Source organism: Aplysia californica, unplaced genomic scaffold (assembly GCF_000002075.1).
Source record: "Aplysia californica isolate F4 #8 unplaced genomic scaffold, AplCal3.0 scaffold00636, whole genome shotgun sequence".
Taxonomy (NCBI): domain Eukaryota; kingdom Metazoa; phylum Mollusca; class Gastropoda; order Aplysiida; family Aplysiidae; genus Aplysia; species Aplysia californica.
In genome coordinates, this window is record NW_004797906.1 from 117,340 (window position 1) to 137,115 (window position 19,776).

General features: G+C 39.2%; 2 protein-coding genes across 2 annotated transcripts in view; both read left to right on the top strand.

Annotated features, from left to right (window-relative positions):
• Positions 1-429: 429 nt before the first annotated feature.
• LOC101854981 (UPF0547 protein C16orf87 homolog) lies at positions 430-12,640 on the top strand. Its single transcript, XM_005107834.3, has 6 exons — positions 430-827; positions 2,530-2,653; positions 6,135-6,277; positions 7,909-8,014; positions 10,272-12,435; positions 12,476-12,640. Exons 1-5 carry the CDS (start codon positions 750-752, stop codon positions 10,397-10,399), a joined length of 579 nt encoding a protein of 192 aa, XP_005107891.1. The 5' UTR covers positions 430-749; the 3' UTR covers positions 10,400-12,435; positions 12,476-12,640.
• Positions 12,641-16,132: 3,492 nt separating this feature from the next.
• The window catches only part of LOC101857057, a gene marked incomplete in the record, with an annotated part of 61,825 nt that continues 58,181 nt past the window's right edge, over positions 16,133-19,776 (top strand). The window contains 1 exon segment of the mRNA XM_013087770.2: positions 16,133-16,551. Within this exon segment, the coding sequence (XP_012943224.1) occupies positions 16,361-16,551 (191 nt within the window).

Consider the following 19,776-nt stretch of genomic DNA (forward strand, 5'->3'; position numbering starts at 1 on the left):
TAGCCGCGGCGAAAAAAAGGCGTTTTGTCAGCGAACCCTTAAAAAAAGGCGTTTTGTCAGCGTAACCATTTAAAAAAGGCGTTCTTCTGAAATTTGCATGTTAATTTATTCAAAAACTAGTCACACTTTCACTTTGATTTTTTCACACAAGTTGGGTAACAGGTCATACTATCGATTTATCAAATAAAATTTTTTCGCGCCAAAATGAAAAAAAGGCGTTTTGTCAGCTGACGGCAGTATAGGCTAGGCCCAAGGAGTTTAGAACTACTTTTAATCTCCTTGGCTAGGCCTATAATACCTGTACCCAGCCTGCCAACAAAGGCCATAGGTCACGAGATTCAGTGATCATAGGCCTAGGCTAGGCCTCGGCCACCTCGGCCTTGCAAGTTCAAAGTATGTTCACGCATGCGCATTTTGGATTTATCAAAATTTTTGTTTATCCCCAATTATCGTCAACTGGCGAGCGAGAAAAAGTGACACACAATCCACAAAAACAATTGTTCAAGCTTCAGTAGTTTGAAAGCTTGGCCTTATTTTTGGCTCCTATTAACATCATTTTAAATGGAAATAATTGTTTTTAGGGATTGAGTGGTTTTGCACAAAACTATAGAAATATTTTTTAAAACGCGTTGAAAAAATTAGGTTACACGATGGCTGCACTCATCAAGAGTCAATCAGTCCTTTCGTTTACAAAGAAGGTTGTGATCTACGTGTAGCGTCCACACCAATTAGTGTCTAGTGTCAAAGGAATGGTCAAGAGAATGAAGCGAGTTGAGCGATCAGAGTCCAGGACTGTAGTAAAGAAATGCCCCGAGTGTGACCAGCAGGTGAGAAGGGATGATTGTGTTCGTTTGAACTTCGATTGAACTCGCTGACCAGTGCTGACTGATGAATGAGTGTATTCAGAGGGTGGGAAAAAAGAGAAATTAGATTCCAGAGATCTAAAGTCTAGCTCCACGTGTGAACATGTTCTTACTAGAATCTAGAATCTATATCTAGATCTAGATCTAGATATCTAGATATTAGATTTATAGTATTCAAATGTTGTAGAAAATGGACACACTGTAGACCTGTGTAGCTAAATATTCATCATGAAGGTAGATTTCTAGGGCCTAGATCTAGATATCTAGTGTCAAATGCCACCGAGTGACGCTGTGGCAATTGACAAAAATTCACTTTTTGTCAGTTGCCACTGAGTAAATTGGAGCTCTTTTGCGTTGGTGGGTAGATCTAGATCTAGCTTATTGTGCTCGAGTGCTCGATGTTGTGCGTTTGCCTCTCTGTCCCTCTGTGTGTGTGTGTACTGTGTGTGTGCCTTTTCCTGACCCCCGTCCCCCGATTTATGTTCCCCGATATAACGTGAATTTCTGCTTGAGTTTGTGTGCGTTTGTGACCTTCTACTTCTAGAATTGCCTGTGATGGTTCTACACCAAAGTGTTGGCTAAGGCTAGCCTAGATCTAGGCCTACGTCTCATTTTGAAAACACGCCAAGTTAGTACCATAGCTCTAGACTAGAAGCTCGTCCAATAAAATTAGTCGAGAACAAATTGACCCATTAGACACACATTATGTATAATGCTAAAGATAGTGTTGTTTTCAGACTTGACACCGCTTCACTCAGTGGCAGTTGACAAAAAGTCAATTTTTGTCAATTGCCACAGCGTCACTCGGTGGCAATTGACGCTACCTGTCCATTTTTGTCAATTGCCACCACGTCACTCGGTGGCAATTGACACTACCTTTTTTTGTTGGGGGAAAGGGGGGGGGGGGATGTTGTATAGTGTAACGTCATTCAATTTGATGTATCTACCTTCATTAGATTCTAAATATAAATATATGTATTTAGATTTAAATGTATGTGAGAGCGTTCCACCAAAACCGATTACATGTACTGGCACTGGCAGGCCCCTTGTGTGTGATTCCATAATTTTTAATATCCTGTACTTAAAAAAAAATTACGCACATTTAGGGTTAAACAGGTGGACACATGCCCTTACTTATTTGTTAATTTTTGTGGTTGTTTATGGGCTGTTCTAATTTTGATTTCATTCTGTTGTGAAACCTTTCTTTTTCACGTTTTTACACTCTTCTAAAAATCTCTGGACTAGCGCTTGAAAATTGGAATAGATCTAGACCCAAAAATTTGCTCCTTCCCAGACCTCGCAGAATGGCAGAATGAAAGTTGGCGCTGAACTCTCGCAAATAGGCAAAAAATCACGAGACCGGAAGCCGGAAACCGCTCGGAGAAATAAAGATCGGCACTATTTCTCTGAATGTTCGCAGAAATAGTCACTTCGATTATATTATATTGCTCTTTCTAGATACTATACACTGTACTGATACTATTAGATACAGGTTGACCCTGACAGGTGGGGTTGAAAGAACCCTCCTCCTTCTGGATGATCGATGTAATTTGTATGGATTGGGCGTACTTCATAATTCCAGTTATTACTGTCTATTTTGTAATAATATTGTTAGTCTTTTGTATTTTTCGGTCTTGTCCTGTGATTTTGGTTGTATTTTTTTCAGTGTCCTGTTGCTCTGAGGGCATGTAATTGTGGGTACTCCTTTACAAAGACCAGACCCACAAGAACGAAGGTCAAGCAACAACAACTCCAGCAACAGCAGAATGCGGCTGCCAAGTCTGCTAAAGGTAAGTTTTATTGTTCTATTAGTTATGTCAATGTCTGGCCTATTGTATGTATGCAATGGTCAAGATAATGATCTTTTCTCTGGAAATAAGAGGAGAGTTATATGTAACAAGTAAATATTTGTGCTCAGCATCTGTAAGAAAATATGTGTGTGTATGGGGGAGGTATTTTCTTGTTACCAGAGCTAGTTGTAACGGAGTACAAGTACTCCGGTACTTGTACTTACGTTCGTTACAATTTTCGGTACTTTTACTGTACTCCGGTACATTTTGAGACCAGTACTTTTACTGTGCTCCGATACTTTTTATAAAAGTACTTTTGAGTATTTTTAAAGTACATTTTGAGTACTTTTAAAGCTTAATGATATGGTAAGTGCCGGCATTTCTGATCCTAATTTACGGAACAAACACCCAGGCGGGCACAGCCGATCGACCAAGAGTTAAAACTTGAGAAAGAACGGCCCATCGCGTCAAAGATCAGCCACTTCGAGAATGTGATCACAAGCGTTGTAAAACTCCATGAAACAGTACAATGTTTGCCCCAGATGGGACAACACCAAGGTGTGAACTGACCGATGCGTTGACTTCCCCAACCATGGCACTCGCATCTGAGCTCGCCACCTAAACTTACATCACTCGCTGGGCGGGTAGGGCCTACAACTTCAAGTTCACTACAGGCAGGATCACTTTGAACTGTGGACTCTTCCCTGACCATTGAAGGCAGTTTTTCTCTATTCCCGAATTTGTGAGACAGCCTGAATTTTAATTGGTGTGATCACAACGTAATTGTGCGTAATGACAAAGGCGGGGGGACTCAATCAGAAATGGAAGGCTCAAATATTTGGACAGGTAAAGGGGAAGGGCAACTGGATAAACGTAGATAAAGATCTCGAGACTCAAGATAGGATAGGCTAATAAGTGTATATATGGCATGCATCATGCCACCATGCCACTGTGATTGGTCAAAAAGGTTTACCACTCTTTGCTCGCCAAATGTCATAAACCCACCCAGGGGTCACGTCAGCTCATGGGTCACTGTAGATTCTTCCTTGGCTTCGTCGGCTAAGATCCTGTATTTCCCTTGCTTCCGAGCACTGGGATCTTAGGGGGAGACTACTGTAGTAGAGAATCTTTGGTTACACTACACTTACTAGACTCTAGGAAACTACATGTATTTTGGTTTGCCGTGGGCGCTGTGGACTGCACAGTGTGACTAAAATCTGTCTTACCATTATAATCAATTGAAACTGAAACTGAGTTCTCAATGTGTATATCTAACAATTTTTTAGGCTACTACCTAAATTTCTTTTAAACTTTTTTTTGCGGTTGTGCTTAAAGGCTACCTTGATTTCTTGAGGAGTTGTTAATGAAGAATTCAATGGACTTTTCAATTTCTTTTCTGGCCATTTTCATCAATTCTATGTTTCCTTAAGAGCAACTTTGTCTCTACATTTTCCAATTTGGATACTTTTCCTACTTTCTGACCTCTTGGACTGACTTACATTTGATCCCATTGACTTGCTCAAACAAGTTCTATTCATAATATCACTTACTCACTAGTTGCGTCTGTTTGTTTGGGGTTTTTTTTCAATTTCACGGACCATTTCCACCTACGCTCAGTGCGTATATATATTCAAATGCTTTGTATACTGTTTACTTTTTTAGTAATATATTGCCTAATTTGTCAAATATACTGGACAATATGATGTTTTGCATTAGCACTGAAGTGTTTTAGCATATTAGCAGAAAGTACTCAAAATGTACTCATAAGTACTTTTAAAAAAAGTACTTGTACTCTAGTACATTTTACAGGAAAGTACTTTTACTGTACTTAAGTACATATTTTAGATTGTACTTAAATTTGTACTTAAGTACCTTTTTTAAAAGTACTTTAACAGCTATGCTTGTTACAGTTAAGCTTTTATTCTTTAAAAATCTCTGCCAGTCTTTATGGGAGGTCAAAACTTTGTCAAAGTTTAAAACAGAATTAAAAGCTCAATTGTTTCAATCTACGTTCTGGCCTTGTGTAGTCTTCAGTTCCTGATGCAGATGGCCACATGGATTGTGTTATAATTGTTTTTGCTATTTAAATTGTAAATGGGTACAAAACTAGTTCTTTCTTTCTTACTGCATATTTGATACCTTTCGGTACAAATATGATTGTGTTCGTCCAGTCTGTTTGAATCTGTTTATTTGTAGGCCCTACCCACCCAGTGAGTGATATAAGTTTAGGCGGAGAGCTCAGATGCGAGTGCGATGTTTGGGGACAACAAACGTGTCAGTCAGTTCACACCTCGGTTCCGTCTGGAGCAAACATTGTAGCGTTTCGTTTCATCAAGTTTTACAACGCTTATGTGATCACATTCACGAGAGTAGCTGATCTTTGACGCGACAGGCAGTTCAATGGTCTCATCTTTTCGCTCTTTTGATTGGCTGAGCCCATCCTGGTTTTTGTTAAATAGATTATGATCTGAAATGGGGGATCTTAGCCGAATGTAGATCTTCTGAGTAAATCAGAGCGAGATCTTAGGGTTGACTTTTGTTTGGGGAAAAAACTATGTTTTCTTAAAACAGCGGGATCTAAAGCGAACTGGGATCATAAGCGGTGGGATCTTAGGCGGAGACTACTGTGTACATAATGTTCTTGTTAGTCAGGGGCAGTCAATAACAGGAAGTGTAGTGCCTTGAATATAGTACAGTGGTCACCACTTAACAGCCTAGATCAGAGCAACCTCCTCCAAATAACAATGCCTTTGCTTGTGTAATAGTCATAGAACTTTCCTACTAATAATCCTCTTAAACAGCTGCCTTTCCTTCTAGCAGCAAACTTTGATTGCTTCATATTGTTTGTAAAAACAATTTTTAAATTATTTAATAACAGTGTGAACACAGAGACTGGCCTGTAATTTCTGTGTGCTTTCATCTCTTCTCATATATATCTCCTCTCAGCTCCTGCTCATGCAAAAAATACACACAGCACTGAATGCAGGAGCTCAGATCAAACTCTTGACACCAAGAGCCACCTTCCTTCAAGAGTCCCAGTAGGGGAAATAAGTCTCGGCAACTGTGTACTGTAACATTACCACCCTACGATGGAGCATTGGCTCACTTGAAATTGAAAGGAGATGCTCTGTTCTAGTTAAATCTATGTTCTCGCTTTCAATAGTAACAACATCACTACGTTCTGTGGTTAAGGAAGTGTGGGCGGGTATGTGTGTGTTGTGTGAGTGTATGTGTGTGTGTGTTACCCCCTTTCCCCTCGAAAATGGGCTAGGCTTGCTTCTCAGGGGGTTTACTGTGAGACAGACACTGCTGTGTACATATTCAGTGTCGTGTCATCAGTTGTTGATGGGTGGTGTAGAGTGTCCAGTTCTAACAGAGAAGTAGTGAGACAGGAAAGGTACTCTAATATGTAGGCAAAATAATATGTTCTCTCATGTACATGTGTAGTAATTAGTACTTTGTTGTCTTTTTTTTTCCCCAGCGAGCACATCAACAGCTGCAGCAGATTCTGAAAGTAATCTGGATAAAGTTGGTCGCAGATTTCGCACGAAACGCATGCGCCCAGACTACTTCAATTCCCTAGAGCTGGAATATGCATCGAGATCTTTCAGAGCAAGAAAACCAGTAGGTTTTGAAATGAATGTTCAGACTTGTTTTGGTTGATCATGAAAAAACAAAGTGAGAGAGGGGGACTAAGAAATTTCCATAGAATCAAGTGCATACCTGCCAACCCTACAGAAAAAAATCGGTATATTACCGACTTTTTGGTCTAACTGCCAATCCACCGATTTTGAGAGATAAGCCACCGACAAGCGCCCCACTTGTCTTCTTTATTGCTGTAAAATTTCAGATCTTTGTGTGTAGTAGGCCTGCACTTCACGTACCAATTTAAAATTACCACCCATCCGTTGATAAAACACTAGAGCTGGAAACTAGATCACGGACCCGACACGCGAGTTGCCGGCATGCAAGAGGCGCGTGATCGCCAGGCGGCATGTGATTGACTGCCTAAAACCAGAGAGTTTTACAGTAACACAATGTTAAAACTGCTAAAACTAAACAGGTTACCAATGACGTCATTGCGGGTTTTCCCGATACTGCTTTGCTTAGGTGTAGAGGAGTGATCGGCCACAGTTCAAGCGATGTCGCGCAATTCAACATATTTTTCATGCAAATTTAATATTAGTCTTGAAGATCCAAAGATAGACTTCGAAAAAGTGATAACAGAACTAGATTCTGCACTAAAAGTCACCTGAGGATGCCAAGTTTCATTCATATAATATACTTCAACTCATTACTGACTTATGAACAGTTTTTTCTCAAAATACATCAAGAAACGTCCCACTTTTTGGCTATATTTTCATGTGAAAGTCCCCCAAAATTTTGAGAAAAAAAAATCCTAATAACTTTTTTATTTATGAATGGATTTTTGAAATTTAAAAACCACAGTTCCTAGAATTTACTCTTCTTTCATTTAAGCTGGATAAAAATTTAATTTTTCATTGTAATTGCTAATTTTTGTTTTTTGCTTTTTGTCATTTTCTACATTTGTTTGAAGTCGCAAACACACTCATGTATGTGTGGGTCAAAATATTAATAAGGGTCCCCAATTAAGTATGCAGCAAGTGGTAATATAGCCTACTACAGATTTTTTAGGTCAACTACAAATTTTTGTCCAAAAATTTGTGTCAACTACTACAGATTTTGGCCCAGGCAATGTTGGCAGGTATGCAAGTTCTTTCGGGGTTGTGTTTGTGACACTGCAAAGGGACATCATCTTTCTGTACTGTTAACAAAACAGAGAAAAGAACAGTTTTCTTTGAGATACACGTATGATATGTCGATCTAGGCTTCTCACAAATGAGTCAATCAATCAAATTTTCTCTTTTCAAATAAATTGTTTTAAAAAATTTTTTGCAGTCTCTTTGCATTTGTGTTGTAAGATTTCTTTTTGTGACTTGAAACTGAAATATATGAATAATATAGTGCCCGGGAAATCGTTTTAGAATATTTGAGATAGGAGGTTGACTTGGATTTTTGCATGGTGTAGGACTAAATTATGGGAAAAGTGTGGCTTGTGGTTCGTTTTTGTGAAAGGCTACCATTTAACCAACTTGGACAAAGTAATGTTCGCTTTAGGAATTGTGTTGCTCAATGCTTTATTCATTTAGTTAGAATAGTTTTCCTGTTGTTACGAATAATAAGTTACTTTCACTGCTGCCATCATTCATCACTGTATTTGTTTGTATTTCCAGAAGCAAGAGGAGAAAGAGTTAAAGAGGAAAAAGAAAAGAGGAAGGCCTAAGGGTTCTACGGGTATACCACGTAAGCCAAAGGAGGAGAAAAAGAAGGAGGAAGAAGGTGTGTATTTTGCATTGGTTGAATGTGCAATTTTTTTTGTGGGGGGAAAGTCTATCTACTTTTTCAGTGCTGTTTGATACTGGACATGTGGCAGTGACTTGTGACTTCTTTCTTTCACCTTGAGCTTCAGAAGCATGACAAACACACCTGCACACACACACACACACACACACACACACACACACACACACACCCTGTCAGATTGTCTCCCTTTCTCCCCCCCCCCCCCCCCCCCCCAATAGAGAAGGGGTGTCCTCTTATTTTTGTGGACTAGGGAAGGTTTGAGTCTTGAATGCTCTATTTCTTGTTCTTCCCAGAAGCAAAGTTTGCCTCTTCAGCTTTTGTGGGTTACACTTTAAAAAGATGTTCATTTATTTTGTGCTTTCAAAATGCTCCCAATAGTTGTTTTTTAAAATTTGTGACTACAATACTACAATGACTTCTGTATTTATCTAAGATGATACAGTATCTACCCAGTTGTATCTTCCTTCTGTGTGCATTGATGAAAATGAAGCAGCTTTCCCTGACTTCTTTTTTTTAAAAAGTTGGTAAGTGTTTTACAGCGCTCGCAACTGCAGACTGTCATATGAGCGCGGAGGACACATTCAGCATATTCAGTTTGGAAGGAATGAATTTTGAATTTTGCCGGCGTGGCGGCTAAAGCCTACTCTTATCGATTTTAAGACCATCAAAAGATGTTTCATGTACCGAACTTGTGTACGAGACCTACAAGATTTTCCCCCACTTTTCTGAGAAGGCTAGATGTTCGATCTTACCTACCTAAAGATCAGGGGTGTGGCTGAAAGACAGCAGTAAGAAGGAGCCAAGGAGTAGCATTAGAAAGGCAGTAGAAACAGTCAGGAGCCCACAGGGGGAGGGAGCACAAAGTGGAGACGAAAGCAGACGACAGAACATGATTAGAAAGGTGAAAAGAGAATATTTTCTTTTCGATATTTTGAACCCAGGACCTATTAATGAGAGGCGAACATCATGCCTCTAGACTATGACAGCCCTCTAGGAAAGTTCAGATGCCCAGGTCTTGTACGCTGTGGAGACCCAGGGTGCAGAGCGACAGCATGATGGACCCCATCACATGCCTTAATGTGACTACATTAACACTTCTGTGCTCCAAATACACTCTTAAAAGTACAGTGTAGTAGTGGTGTTATGTGGTATTATATCTAGCAGTAGATGCACAGGAGCTTAGACCCTGTAGGCTCATTGAAGCAGGGCCCCAAGGGTTTACACATAAACTGTCTCTAGTTTTGAGATACAGTCAAACCTGTGTAAGAGTACGGCCTCCCATTGTAAGGAGAAGAGTGGCTGTCTCAGGCAGGACTGATCAAGATGAAGAAAACAAACCATTCCCTTCTGAGGTCCCAACCGAAGGTAGCCACATTGTTGTTGTTGTTTTCGTTGGGTTTTTTTTTGTTTGCTTTTTTAAAATTTTGTTGCTGATTTTGTGCAATGGTGACAGTAAAATGAAAGTGTCAGACGTGTAAGACCGAATGCCATGTTAAAACAAACACATGCGTCGCCACCACTCGGAGAACGAACGAGTGACGCTTCTGTCGCAAGTTCATGTTGACGTCCATTGTTACTTTGTTACAGACTGGGTAAACAGTGACCACTCATCTCACTTACGATTTGTAAATGAGTTCTGGATAGGGCTTATGGGTTATGAGGAATCACAGGATTACCTCACCAGCAGCTGAAAATTTGTTACCTATTGGTCAACAGTAGGAAGGGCCAACGCAACATGATCGGTTGGAGGGACTACCTAACAACAACGACAGGTTATTGATTATGACGGCTTGCCCTCAACACCAGGGGCCAATGCTTGATTTATGACAAAACGCTATGAAGTCACTAAGGTGGTCATCTGAGACAGATGTTATTGTTTGGTGTGATAGGGGTCAAAATATGGTGGCCGCGGCCACGTTGGACAGATGGCCATTTTACACAGTGAAATTATATAGAAAAAAACGCACGGGGTGGAATGGAAAGTGGCAGGTTCGACTGTACATGTACCTATATATTCCCACCGAACTTCAACCTGTGTGGTTTGAAGGCGGTATTCATTGATCTTGCTTGTTTTATTTTCTGTCTTCCTTTTTTTTTCTTGCACTAAATGACAGACATATGTTATCGTGCTAATGTCCACCTCCTCCCTCAAACAAATAAACACAATTTCCCCGCATTATGAAATTCTAGTAGGATTTTATTTACATATATAAAATTATCCATATGTCCCCAGAAGCCAAGGTCCTCCCAGAGCTGGATGACCTGTATGCCAATTTCTCCCAGGAGAAGCTACAGCAGTTCTCTTTCATTTTGGACGAGCTGAACTTCAAAATGTCTTCGCAGATCTTCAAGCCTTTGTAGAAACGCTACAGTCTGTGAAATAGATGTGTGTGTGGTTCTGTGTGTATGTGTATGTAAGTGTGTTTTCCTCCTATCAAAGGGTCTCTTGTGTCAGAGAATGTTAGTGTAGAAAGAGAATGAGTCCTGTTTTGTTATTGCCAACTTTTCACATGAGATATAATACGCATGGCCTTGACTTTGTGACCCGTGCAGTTTGATCATCCCAGCATTATTTAGCTTTTCTCCTGTTGATACGTAACGATGGTTACAATGGAATTTACTATCCAGTCATAATGTGAACTCTTGGAAGTTATTGCATACAGCATTATTATGTCCACTATAATTAACTCTCAAAAACTCAAATGGAACAACAGACTCAGTCTTGAGTTAGGAAGAGACCTTTCAATAAGAGGATAAGATAGAGAGAAATACTGTAGTCTCCGCCTAAACGCATGGTGCTAGAGAGGGCCTTTAACGGGTGTTAATACAGAGCGTGCGTTTACATGAACCCCTGTGCAAAGGGAGGAAGGGACGCAGTCATCTCATTGCCTAGATATTCCTGTGACCTCCCTTGGGGGTGGGGGTCACTTTGGTCGATAATGTGACGACACGTGACTGTTTTGTGAAGGATTTCCTGACTGCGGTTAAAAAATACAAAGGCGTTAGATGGGGGGAAGAAAGACACACTCAATGTAATGATATGCATAACAAAATGTCCGGAACAGATGGCCTATGAGGAAACTGTTGGTGATAGTCGTAGAGATGATGGCACGGCCACGTGACTTTCCAAGCGACCACCCCCAACCGTAAATTCATGGACGACATCAGAATCATAGATATCTGGATTCAGAGAAACATTTCTCTTGTGATTCGTTGAACAATTGCGTTATAAGTTCTTTGAGCGCAGCTGATTAGGTTTACTTAACTAATCTTTAATCCTATAGAGGCCTATCTAGTGTTTTACAGCATTCACGTGTTTTGCGCATAATAGGCCTAGGTTTAACCAGTGACCAAGCGTTTACGTTGCTTGGTCTCGGGTCTAACTAAGCATTACATGCAGTTTGACCAATCAAAACACATTTCAGTCCCCCAACCCCCCAACATTTCACCGACCAGTCCTAGACCTATGTGTCTATGGAAAGTTGGGTGTGAAAACAAAGTCTGTCACTCTCTTTGTCCAGCGTGAGGGGCAGTCTCACCAAATGTCCAGTTTTCTAGGCTTATATACAAGCTGTGTAGGCTGCAGCGAAAGTTTTCCCTTGTCAAGCTTTGCCTGTCGGCGTGTTTCGCGGATCAGAGCATGCGTTTAGAGGGAGTGACCGTGCGTTTGTATGTCTAAATTATATAGTAAAAAACCCGTCATATGATGAAAGCCTGCGTTTTAGCGTAGCCTGCTTTTGTATGGCGTGCGTTTAGGCGGAGACTACTGTGACTGATGTCCAGTGTGTTTTGATTTTGAGATTTGATTTTTTTCTGAACCTGAAAATGTGACTTGGATTGTTTTTCCATTGTGGTCATCGTATATGTTGTGCTCATTGTTCATCCTTTTCATTGTTTACTGCACATGAGTTAATGGTTTATCGCATTCAGTGTTTATCAACACCTGCTTGCTCTATTATACTGTCAGACATTGCTGTCAACTGTTGAAATTTGAAACGAAGTTGGTTGGAGAACACTACTGGTAGGTGTTACTTCTTTACCTTCCCTCAGTTGTTTCTGTCTATCTGTCTTTCTTTTTTCCCCAGCACTAAATGACTATTATTTTGTTGATGTTTCTCTTTACTGAAACTGACAAACAAATTTGAAATAAAATGATGAAACACATGGTAGATGAAAAATACTTTTTATTCAAATTTGGTAACCTTGTTGCAGTTTCTAATATAATGCGTCCCTATTTTGTTATTGTTCCAACTAAAGCAATTTCTCTTTCTCCCTTCTTTTTTGGTATTAGTTATTTTTTTCATTATTGTTTGAATTGTGTAAATGCCATTTGAAATTTGCTTTCACCACGGTGCCCAGCCGTAATATTAAATTGTACTTGTAGCCCACCATGTCAGGTTTTGTCGTTTCTTCTGAGGGATGTAGAGATAGTGAAAGGTTTTGTCGTTTCTTCTGATAATTCAGATATATTGTACTCATGTCTTTTCAAAGCTTGACACTGGTGAATTTGTGTCATTGAAAAAATTGAACTCATGCTACTGTTTTTGCTTTCCTACATTGTCACTGCCAACTGAAGAAATAAAATTGAGGTGGAAGTTGAAACTTTTTTGGTCTTTTCTTGTTCGTAAGTCAGATGGTTTGTGCTCAGACTGTATTTGTTTTACTTGTGTTAGTACATTGCACATTAAATGATTGACTATCCCACTTGTGTTTCAATGTGTCTGTTGTGAATTTTCCCTTCTCAAAGTTACCATATTGTGTCAATGTGCCCCTCTTTAGCTGAAACAAAACTTAAATACAAGTTCAAATGCAGTGCTATCTCGGGTTGAATTCTGTTATTTCCATTCAGTTTTTCTTGATTATGTTGCAGTTGCAGTCCTCCTCCTTGCAGACTATACTATAACCCCTGTCTGGCTCTACGTGCATTATATTCTATAAAGTTTGCTGTGGTGGTGAAATTGTGTCAGTGTGTTGCTCTGTTTTCAATGGAAATCTTTCTCACAGACACAGGCACTTGCTTTTAATTATAACATCCACAATTTCTTTTCGCTTCTGATCATGGGACTTGTTGTTCCCATATGAAGTCAGATCAAATTCAAGCTTTTATTGGTTTATGATAAGTTTGACAATGAACTAGGAGTCTTGTACATGTTGTCCTTGGTTGGAGTAATCTGCTTGCCTTTCTTGCTAATTGTGTGGTTTGGTTGTTAGCTTTTGGTGGCTTGAATTATGAAGAGTGTTTTTCTCTGAAAAACTGTGAATAATAATTTGTCCTTACTTTTTGTTCTTGATAGGTTGGAAGTGAGCACCAAGCCTTTAGGCTGCATTTGTGGGCTCTTTTTTGTGGTTTGCTTCTTCATCTTTTCAGTATTCTTGTTATCGTTTGCTATAATGAGCGAAATGTATACAGGGAAGTTTGCTTTTTTATTAAACCAATCATGGGTAATCTGAAAACAATGGTTATCGGTTATCTGAAAGAAATTTTTACCCTTCTATTTGAGCAGCCTCTCTAAACTGAAAACCAGAATAAACCGAAGACAATCTTGTGGTCCCACAGAACTTGGGTGTAAGTCAGCGAACTCCACTGTCTGTTTTCACACCAAGTCAAACAAGTGGACGGACTGTTTCTGATAAAAGAAGGACTTGGATGTGTACACTCTACCAGCTTCTGTAACTGTGGTGTAAGGAGTAGACCTCTTTTGGGTGGTTGGCGGGTGTTCTGGTGTAGTTTGCTCCTTCTTTCCTATCAAACATCTATCGTCCTGATCTCTCCTCCTGTTTTTTGTTTGTTACTCTCTTGTAGGTACGGTGGCGGAGCAGTTAGTGCTCTCGCCTCCGAAGCGGAAAGTCCGGGTTCGAGCCTCGGTTCGGACACAGATTTTTTTCGCCCCCTCCTGCCCTCCCAGCAGTAATGGGTACCTGACTTCGAGTTGGGGAAGTAAAGGCGACGTGGAAAGGAAATGGCCACCCTACCACAACATGCCAAAGGCCCAGGAAGTTGTCTCACTAACAAGGCAATCCCCAATGTCCGGATCGGATGCGGGAACAACTAGACCTTTACTCTCTTGTAACTCCTCTAATCTAAGACACTTATACTTACATGACTTTATTGTGTGTTGCACGTGTCATAAAACACTTAATAAAACTAAAAAGTAGACTTCTTGACTTTTCCTAGCTGAAGACTACCTTTTAAATAATCGATGGTCTAAATTGTTGTGTCAGTCTGTTGGTGGAGTAGGTAAAACATTTGCTGTCATATGTACATGTTAAAGATGCCATGGTACATGTATTTTGTTTTCTCTACTCAAAACTGAAGAGGTTGAGTATGAAGTTGAAGACCTTCATGGCAAAACCCACAACATGAACCTTTTCAGACTGAGTGGGTGGTTGGCGGGTGCTCTGGTGTGGTTTGCTTCTTCTTTCCTATGAAACATCGATCGTTCTTATCTATCCTTCTTCTTTTTTGTGTTTGTTACTCTCTTGAAACACCTCTAATCTTCTGGTGCTCATATGACCTTATGCAGTTGCGAGCGCCGTAAAACTCTTTCTTCTAAAACTAACTATAAAATTGAGAAAATTGTTGAAACATGATTGAGACAAACAGTAGGTCTACATCATGTGCATGGTGCTAAACATCATATAACAAAACAGGTTCATGACAATGGAGCGAGTGATATAATAGGTTTGCAACAGAGAAATCATTATTATATTGGGATTAGTAAACGACTACAAACTTAAGTAGTTTCTTTTCAGTTTTGGCATGTTGTGGGTCTATCAACTGAGTATATACACGCATACACATGGGTCCTGACTCGCAATCAGGAAATGAATGCATGATGATGGAGCAGGTTGGTTCACCGCTCATGAATAGATGACTGGTATTCACTTGCTTGCCTTCTTTTTCTTTACTTCTCAATAGTTAGTGATGTTGTCTTTCCACTGTATTTTTATGTTTTCATGATAGTACATGTACTAACATAAAAAGACAGCAGAATGTTCACAAAAAAACTACTCCAACTGCTGCTACTATTACTACTCCTGTTAGTAGTAGTGGCAGTATCGGTAGTAATACATGTCGCACATAGGCTAGTTATTATTATCATCAAAAAGCGCCAGACAGACCTTCGATGATCAATAATAATTTGATAATAATAAATTATGGCATGGCGTACATGTAGTTATTATTACCATTATCATCATAAAGTGCCAGATCTGGAACAGACATCTGTGATCATGGTTCTCCATTCATCTACCCGCTCGGATGCTCTAAATTTTATCTAAACTCTTTAAGGGCTGGTGGGGCACCTAGAAATCGTGTTTGGGGGTCAAATTTTGTAAATTGGGTTTATTACATATTATAGTGCCTGGACACTTCCTGAACAATATCCAGAAACGTATGAAAGCCTTGCTACACCCTAACGCTGAGTTTTTAGGTCAGGTTTTTCGGCGAAAGCACATGTTGTCTAGCCTTTTCTTACCTGTATCGGCTGTTTTCTCACAATTCTATTTTTTCACATATTATCCCATTTTTCTGCTCTGTTTCTTATTCAATTTTAATGTAACTTTCACAGGATATCAACAACACCTAGTTCTAAATTTTGGCTTGTTGAATTTTTGATTAATTTAGTAGTTTTTGATTTATGGGCTTAGAAAGGATAAATTTTCCATTTTTTTTCACTTTTTTTGCAACATCTCAATTGTAAATGTCATAAAATAAAAACTAAAGCATATATAAAAAATTCAACAAGCTAAATTTAAGAGCTACATATGTACTGTTGGCATGCCAAATTAGAAGTGAATTGGTTAATAAATAAGGAAATAAAATGGGATTGAAAAGGTACAACAAAATCCAACATGGCCGCCGTTTCCATAGCAACCGATTCACAATATACTTTCTGAAGTATTGATTTAAAATCCCCAATAACACACGATGTCCCCCCACAGCAAATATCGGCACTCTAATAGCACAAACCCCATCTACATTTAGACCCTATATAGTAGGCTACCGTATTATTATCCTAATGTTTCTCTGTCGCCCAAACTTTCAAGTTTTCTATTTAATAGGGTCGAGTAATAATAATAATGGTTATTTTATTGAAGAAAAACCCAGCGAATGGACGATGACACGCTCAAGAAAAGATCTCGCGAGACGGCGAGATTACGTTTGCTTGTCAACCTATAAACAACATGGCGGCTTCAAGCGCCGCAACGGTATAACCCAAGTAGGGGTTTCATATTAAAGCCACCAATCTTTTAGCATTTCCTCAGCTTAATGTAGAGAGTACAAAAACACACAGAGGAACATTAAACTTGTATTTTGAGATGGAGAAACAACAGCATGGCGATTCTCTGCGAAGTGGTCATCGCACTGTTCGCATCAAGACGAATCGCCGAGAAGACATCAGTATGTCGCGAGAGCTGGAGGACGTAAATACACGGACAATTGCTGATATTGCAACGAAAAAGCAACTGAAACAACTGAGAAAACCAACAGAAGAGGAAGTTTTCTTAAGGTAAGCCATCGTTAAGCCTTTTGCTAGTGCAGATGAACGTTTTATAGAAGCCTTTTCTCAGAATTTTCTGATACAGTAAACATTACAATTACAGAGGCTGCCCAGTTTGTTACAGGCCCCAGTTTGTCATAATTTCATTTAAGTATGTGAGTATTGATGACAGTCATAATTACAGCACTTTAACTCTGTAATTGTATGTAACTTAAGTTTTTTATTCTCCACCTTCAAATTGGTGGGGTACGTAGAGAAAGTCTCTCTATAACGTCAATTCAGCTTGTGTTGTTCAATATTTCTTCTTTTTTTGAATGCAAAGCAAAGCAAATTGATTACTCTGTAAAATTTCAACAATGAATATTCTTTCATTAGGTGCCAGAAACTAAATTTTCAAAGTAACTGTATGCCAAATTTATCTGTTCCATTTGAAAGGCATATACCCACTGAGCATTTTGGTACCATTCTTTAACCTCTCCGTCAATTAAAAAAAAAATTGTAGTTGTTTCAAATTTGATCAAATTTGTTAAAGTCAGTCACTGGCTGCAACCCCATGTTTGACAGACCATAAAAAAGTACCAAGAGCAGTAAACATCTCCACATTAACAGAGTACAATCACTATAACAAATATATGGAACCTAATTTTTTTCAAGACTGAGATCATTATAAATCTGTATTTTATCGCCTCAAACACGATGATCTGTTGTTATTTCGACAAAAACACCGAGCGTTGACCCGGCCGGCGCCGCACCAGCCCCCGCGGCGAGCGAGTCGGCTCTATACTGTAGTGTACCACGCGTGCGGGGTCACATGGCAGGTTTCACAATTTTATGCGCACTGAGGTGGTGAGATGTTTCAATGCCTATAAGTTTATGTTTTGTTGAAATAAACAATTTTTCAAACTGTGTTTGTGTTGTATTTGCTTCAAATAAACTAGAAAACCATTAAAATTTGTTGATTTTTTGATTGTTCATTTTTTATGACTGATCTTAGGCTGTCTATCGTCACTTTTCAGAAGGACACCGTTTCCCATTTTCTAGGTCTAGTCAGATAGCTCATCTGGATAAGCCCAAAAACTCATATTTCCACAAAAATGTTATGTAGAATTTGGAAAATAGCCTTGAAAAGTTGTAACAACAGCAAATCTCAAGCCTACATGTCCTTAGACCTAGGCTAGGGATCGATAATAGGGGGGTATTTTTATCACACCTGTCCATCTGAATTAGGATGCTCTCAAAATGCCTTCTAAGCCTACCTTTCTATATGAAATCTGTGAAAAACTTGCCCCCATGTGAAACTAACACTTATTCTGAGCGTGTAAGTCGAAAAAAGTTCGTTTTTTAGTCATAGGTTAAGAAATTATGGGCCGATATATCTCACGTGACCGTGTCCGTCCGACAGAAAATGACGATCGACCGCGAACAAAGAAAGCTATTATCGATACCTTACTTTTTTCTTTTTTCTTCCGCTTGTACCCTGGGGTGTCGCGGGGATTATCGATACCACGTGACGGAAACTCTATTTCTTTCCTTGTTCCCGTAATCGCGGGGACGGATATTTTATATTCGCTGCTGGTCTGGACTTCTTGTGTGAACGGTTCGTCCGCAATCGGGTTTAGAATGTTGTCCATCCGATGGCGATCGACCTAATGACGATCGACAAGAATGTTAGTTTTGCGTAAATATTCTGCATTTTCTTATCGAGTCGGAGTTTCTGATACTGTTTCGTGTTTATTCATTCAACTTTGATATAAGACTAGATGAAAAAAAACAAGAATGGAGTAAATAAAGGGAATAGTAAATCATTACGATGGAAAGAACATTGCAAATGCGCAATTTGGGTCGAACATTCTAGATTCGGATGGACATTCGCAGTCGATAGTGCTGATGTTAAAAAATGCACTGAAGTTTCGTGACGGATTCGGAAGGACGTGACATCGCATGGCGTCGGAAAGAATGTGTTTGCGTGTTTCAGTTTCGCGTGGGTTATTTATTGTTGATCTTAATGTAATTTCGCTACTTTAACAAAAAAAAAGCAATTTGATGATTTGAAAGGAGGAATATTGGAACTTGACAGACTTTTGAGGTGAAAAATAGAGCTAGATCTAGATCTAGGCCACATTATCTACATTCTTCTAGATCTAGATCATTTGTGGGTTATTTTTATGGCACTTTTTACTATTTTTAACTAAAGCTTGGAGGGAAATTTCAGTCTCTTCTTTCTGTGTTGCTTAGTTAGGGTCTAAGCTACTGTAGGCCCTATTAGATACAATCTGTCTTGGTGGAATTTGGACTTAGGGTTATAAAATTATTTACTTTTTTTTTGCTTTTTTGTTGCAGGCCATAGATATTATAGATTTCTCTTCTAAATATTTTTCAATTTTAAAGCATTTGATACTAGATCTAGAATGAAGAGTTCACCTACATGTTAATTTCTACTCCTTTGCAGGTGAGATCATGTATAAGGCCAATGAAACAATGTTCACAGACTTTTTTTTACCCCTTTGCAATTTAGATGTATGCTAGAAAAGAAGTGTACATTGTACATCATTTGTCCACTCCTTTCATTTGCAGATGAGGTCCTTCTTGTTGAGGACTTTACCAAGAATAGAAAAAACAGCTTACCTTTATGTAGTGAAGTCTGCCCACTTCTGTAAGAGGCAGAATACACTCTATCCAGTAGTCTCTCATTACAAAAATAACGACAACCGACTCATGACACACACAATGAATATATATATTCATACCAGACAACATCACCGATGATTTTAACATGGGTAATCACCTGACAGTAGGACTTGACAATGTGACAAAACTGAAAACCCCCACTTTCAAACTCACATCTCTGCCAAACAAATAATGTGAGGCATTGTGGTGAAATCAGGCACTTGTCAAAATAGTGAAATCGAAGGAGCGGGCAATTTTCTGCTAGCGTTTAACAATTTTAATGAAAATTTTGTTTTTTGGCTCAATGCCTTTTATGCCCCTTGAATCCCAAATATTTTGACTTCTCCTCGAGATTAATGGGTATTGTTTTAATTGAAAGCAAGACAAAAATGATTAAGCTTTCAGATGGTACCAATAACCCCACATGCCCAAAATTCGAAGGTCTGATCCGGCCGCGTCGTGACACATTTATTTTTAATTAAGCCTTCCTGAGGATTTTATTGCTTTTGTGTTTCTTTTCTGTATTCAATTGCCAGTTCAGTGATGTGTGGTTTGTGGTTTTATTTG

Bases quoted from the DNA above. Each gene is read 5' to 3' on its own strand.
- LOC101854981 (XM_005107834.3), top strand. From the start codon at position 750: ATGGTCAAGAGAATGAAGCGAGTTGAGCGATCAGAGTCCAGGACTGTA. The intron at 2,654-6,134 runs GTAAGTTTTATT...TTTTTTCCCCAG, and splicing joins GGCTGCCAAGTCTGCTAAAG to CGAGCACATCAACAGCTGCA. The intron at 6,278-7,908 runs GTAGGTTTTGAA...TTGTATTTCCAG, and splicing joins CTTTCAGAGCAAGAAAACCA to AAGCAAGAGGAGAAAGAGTT.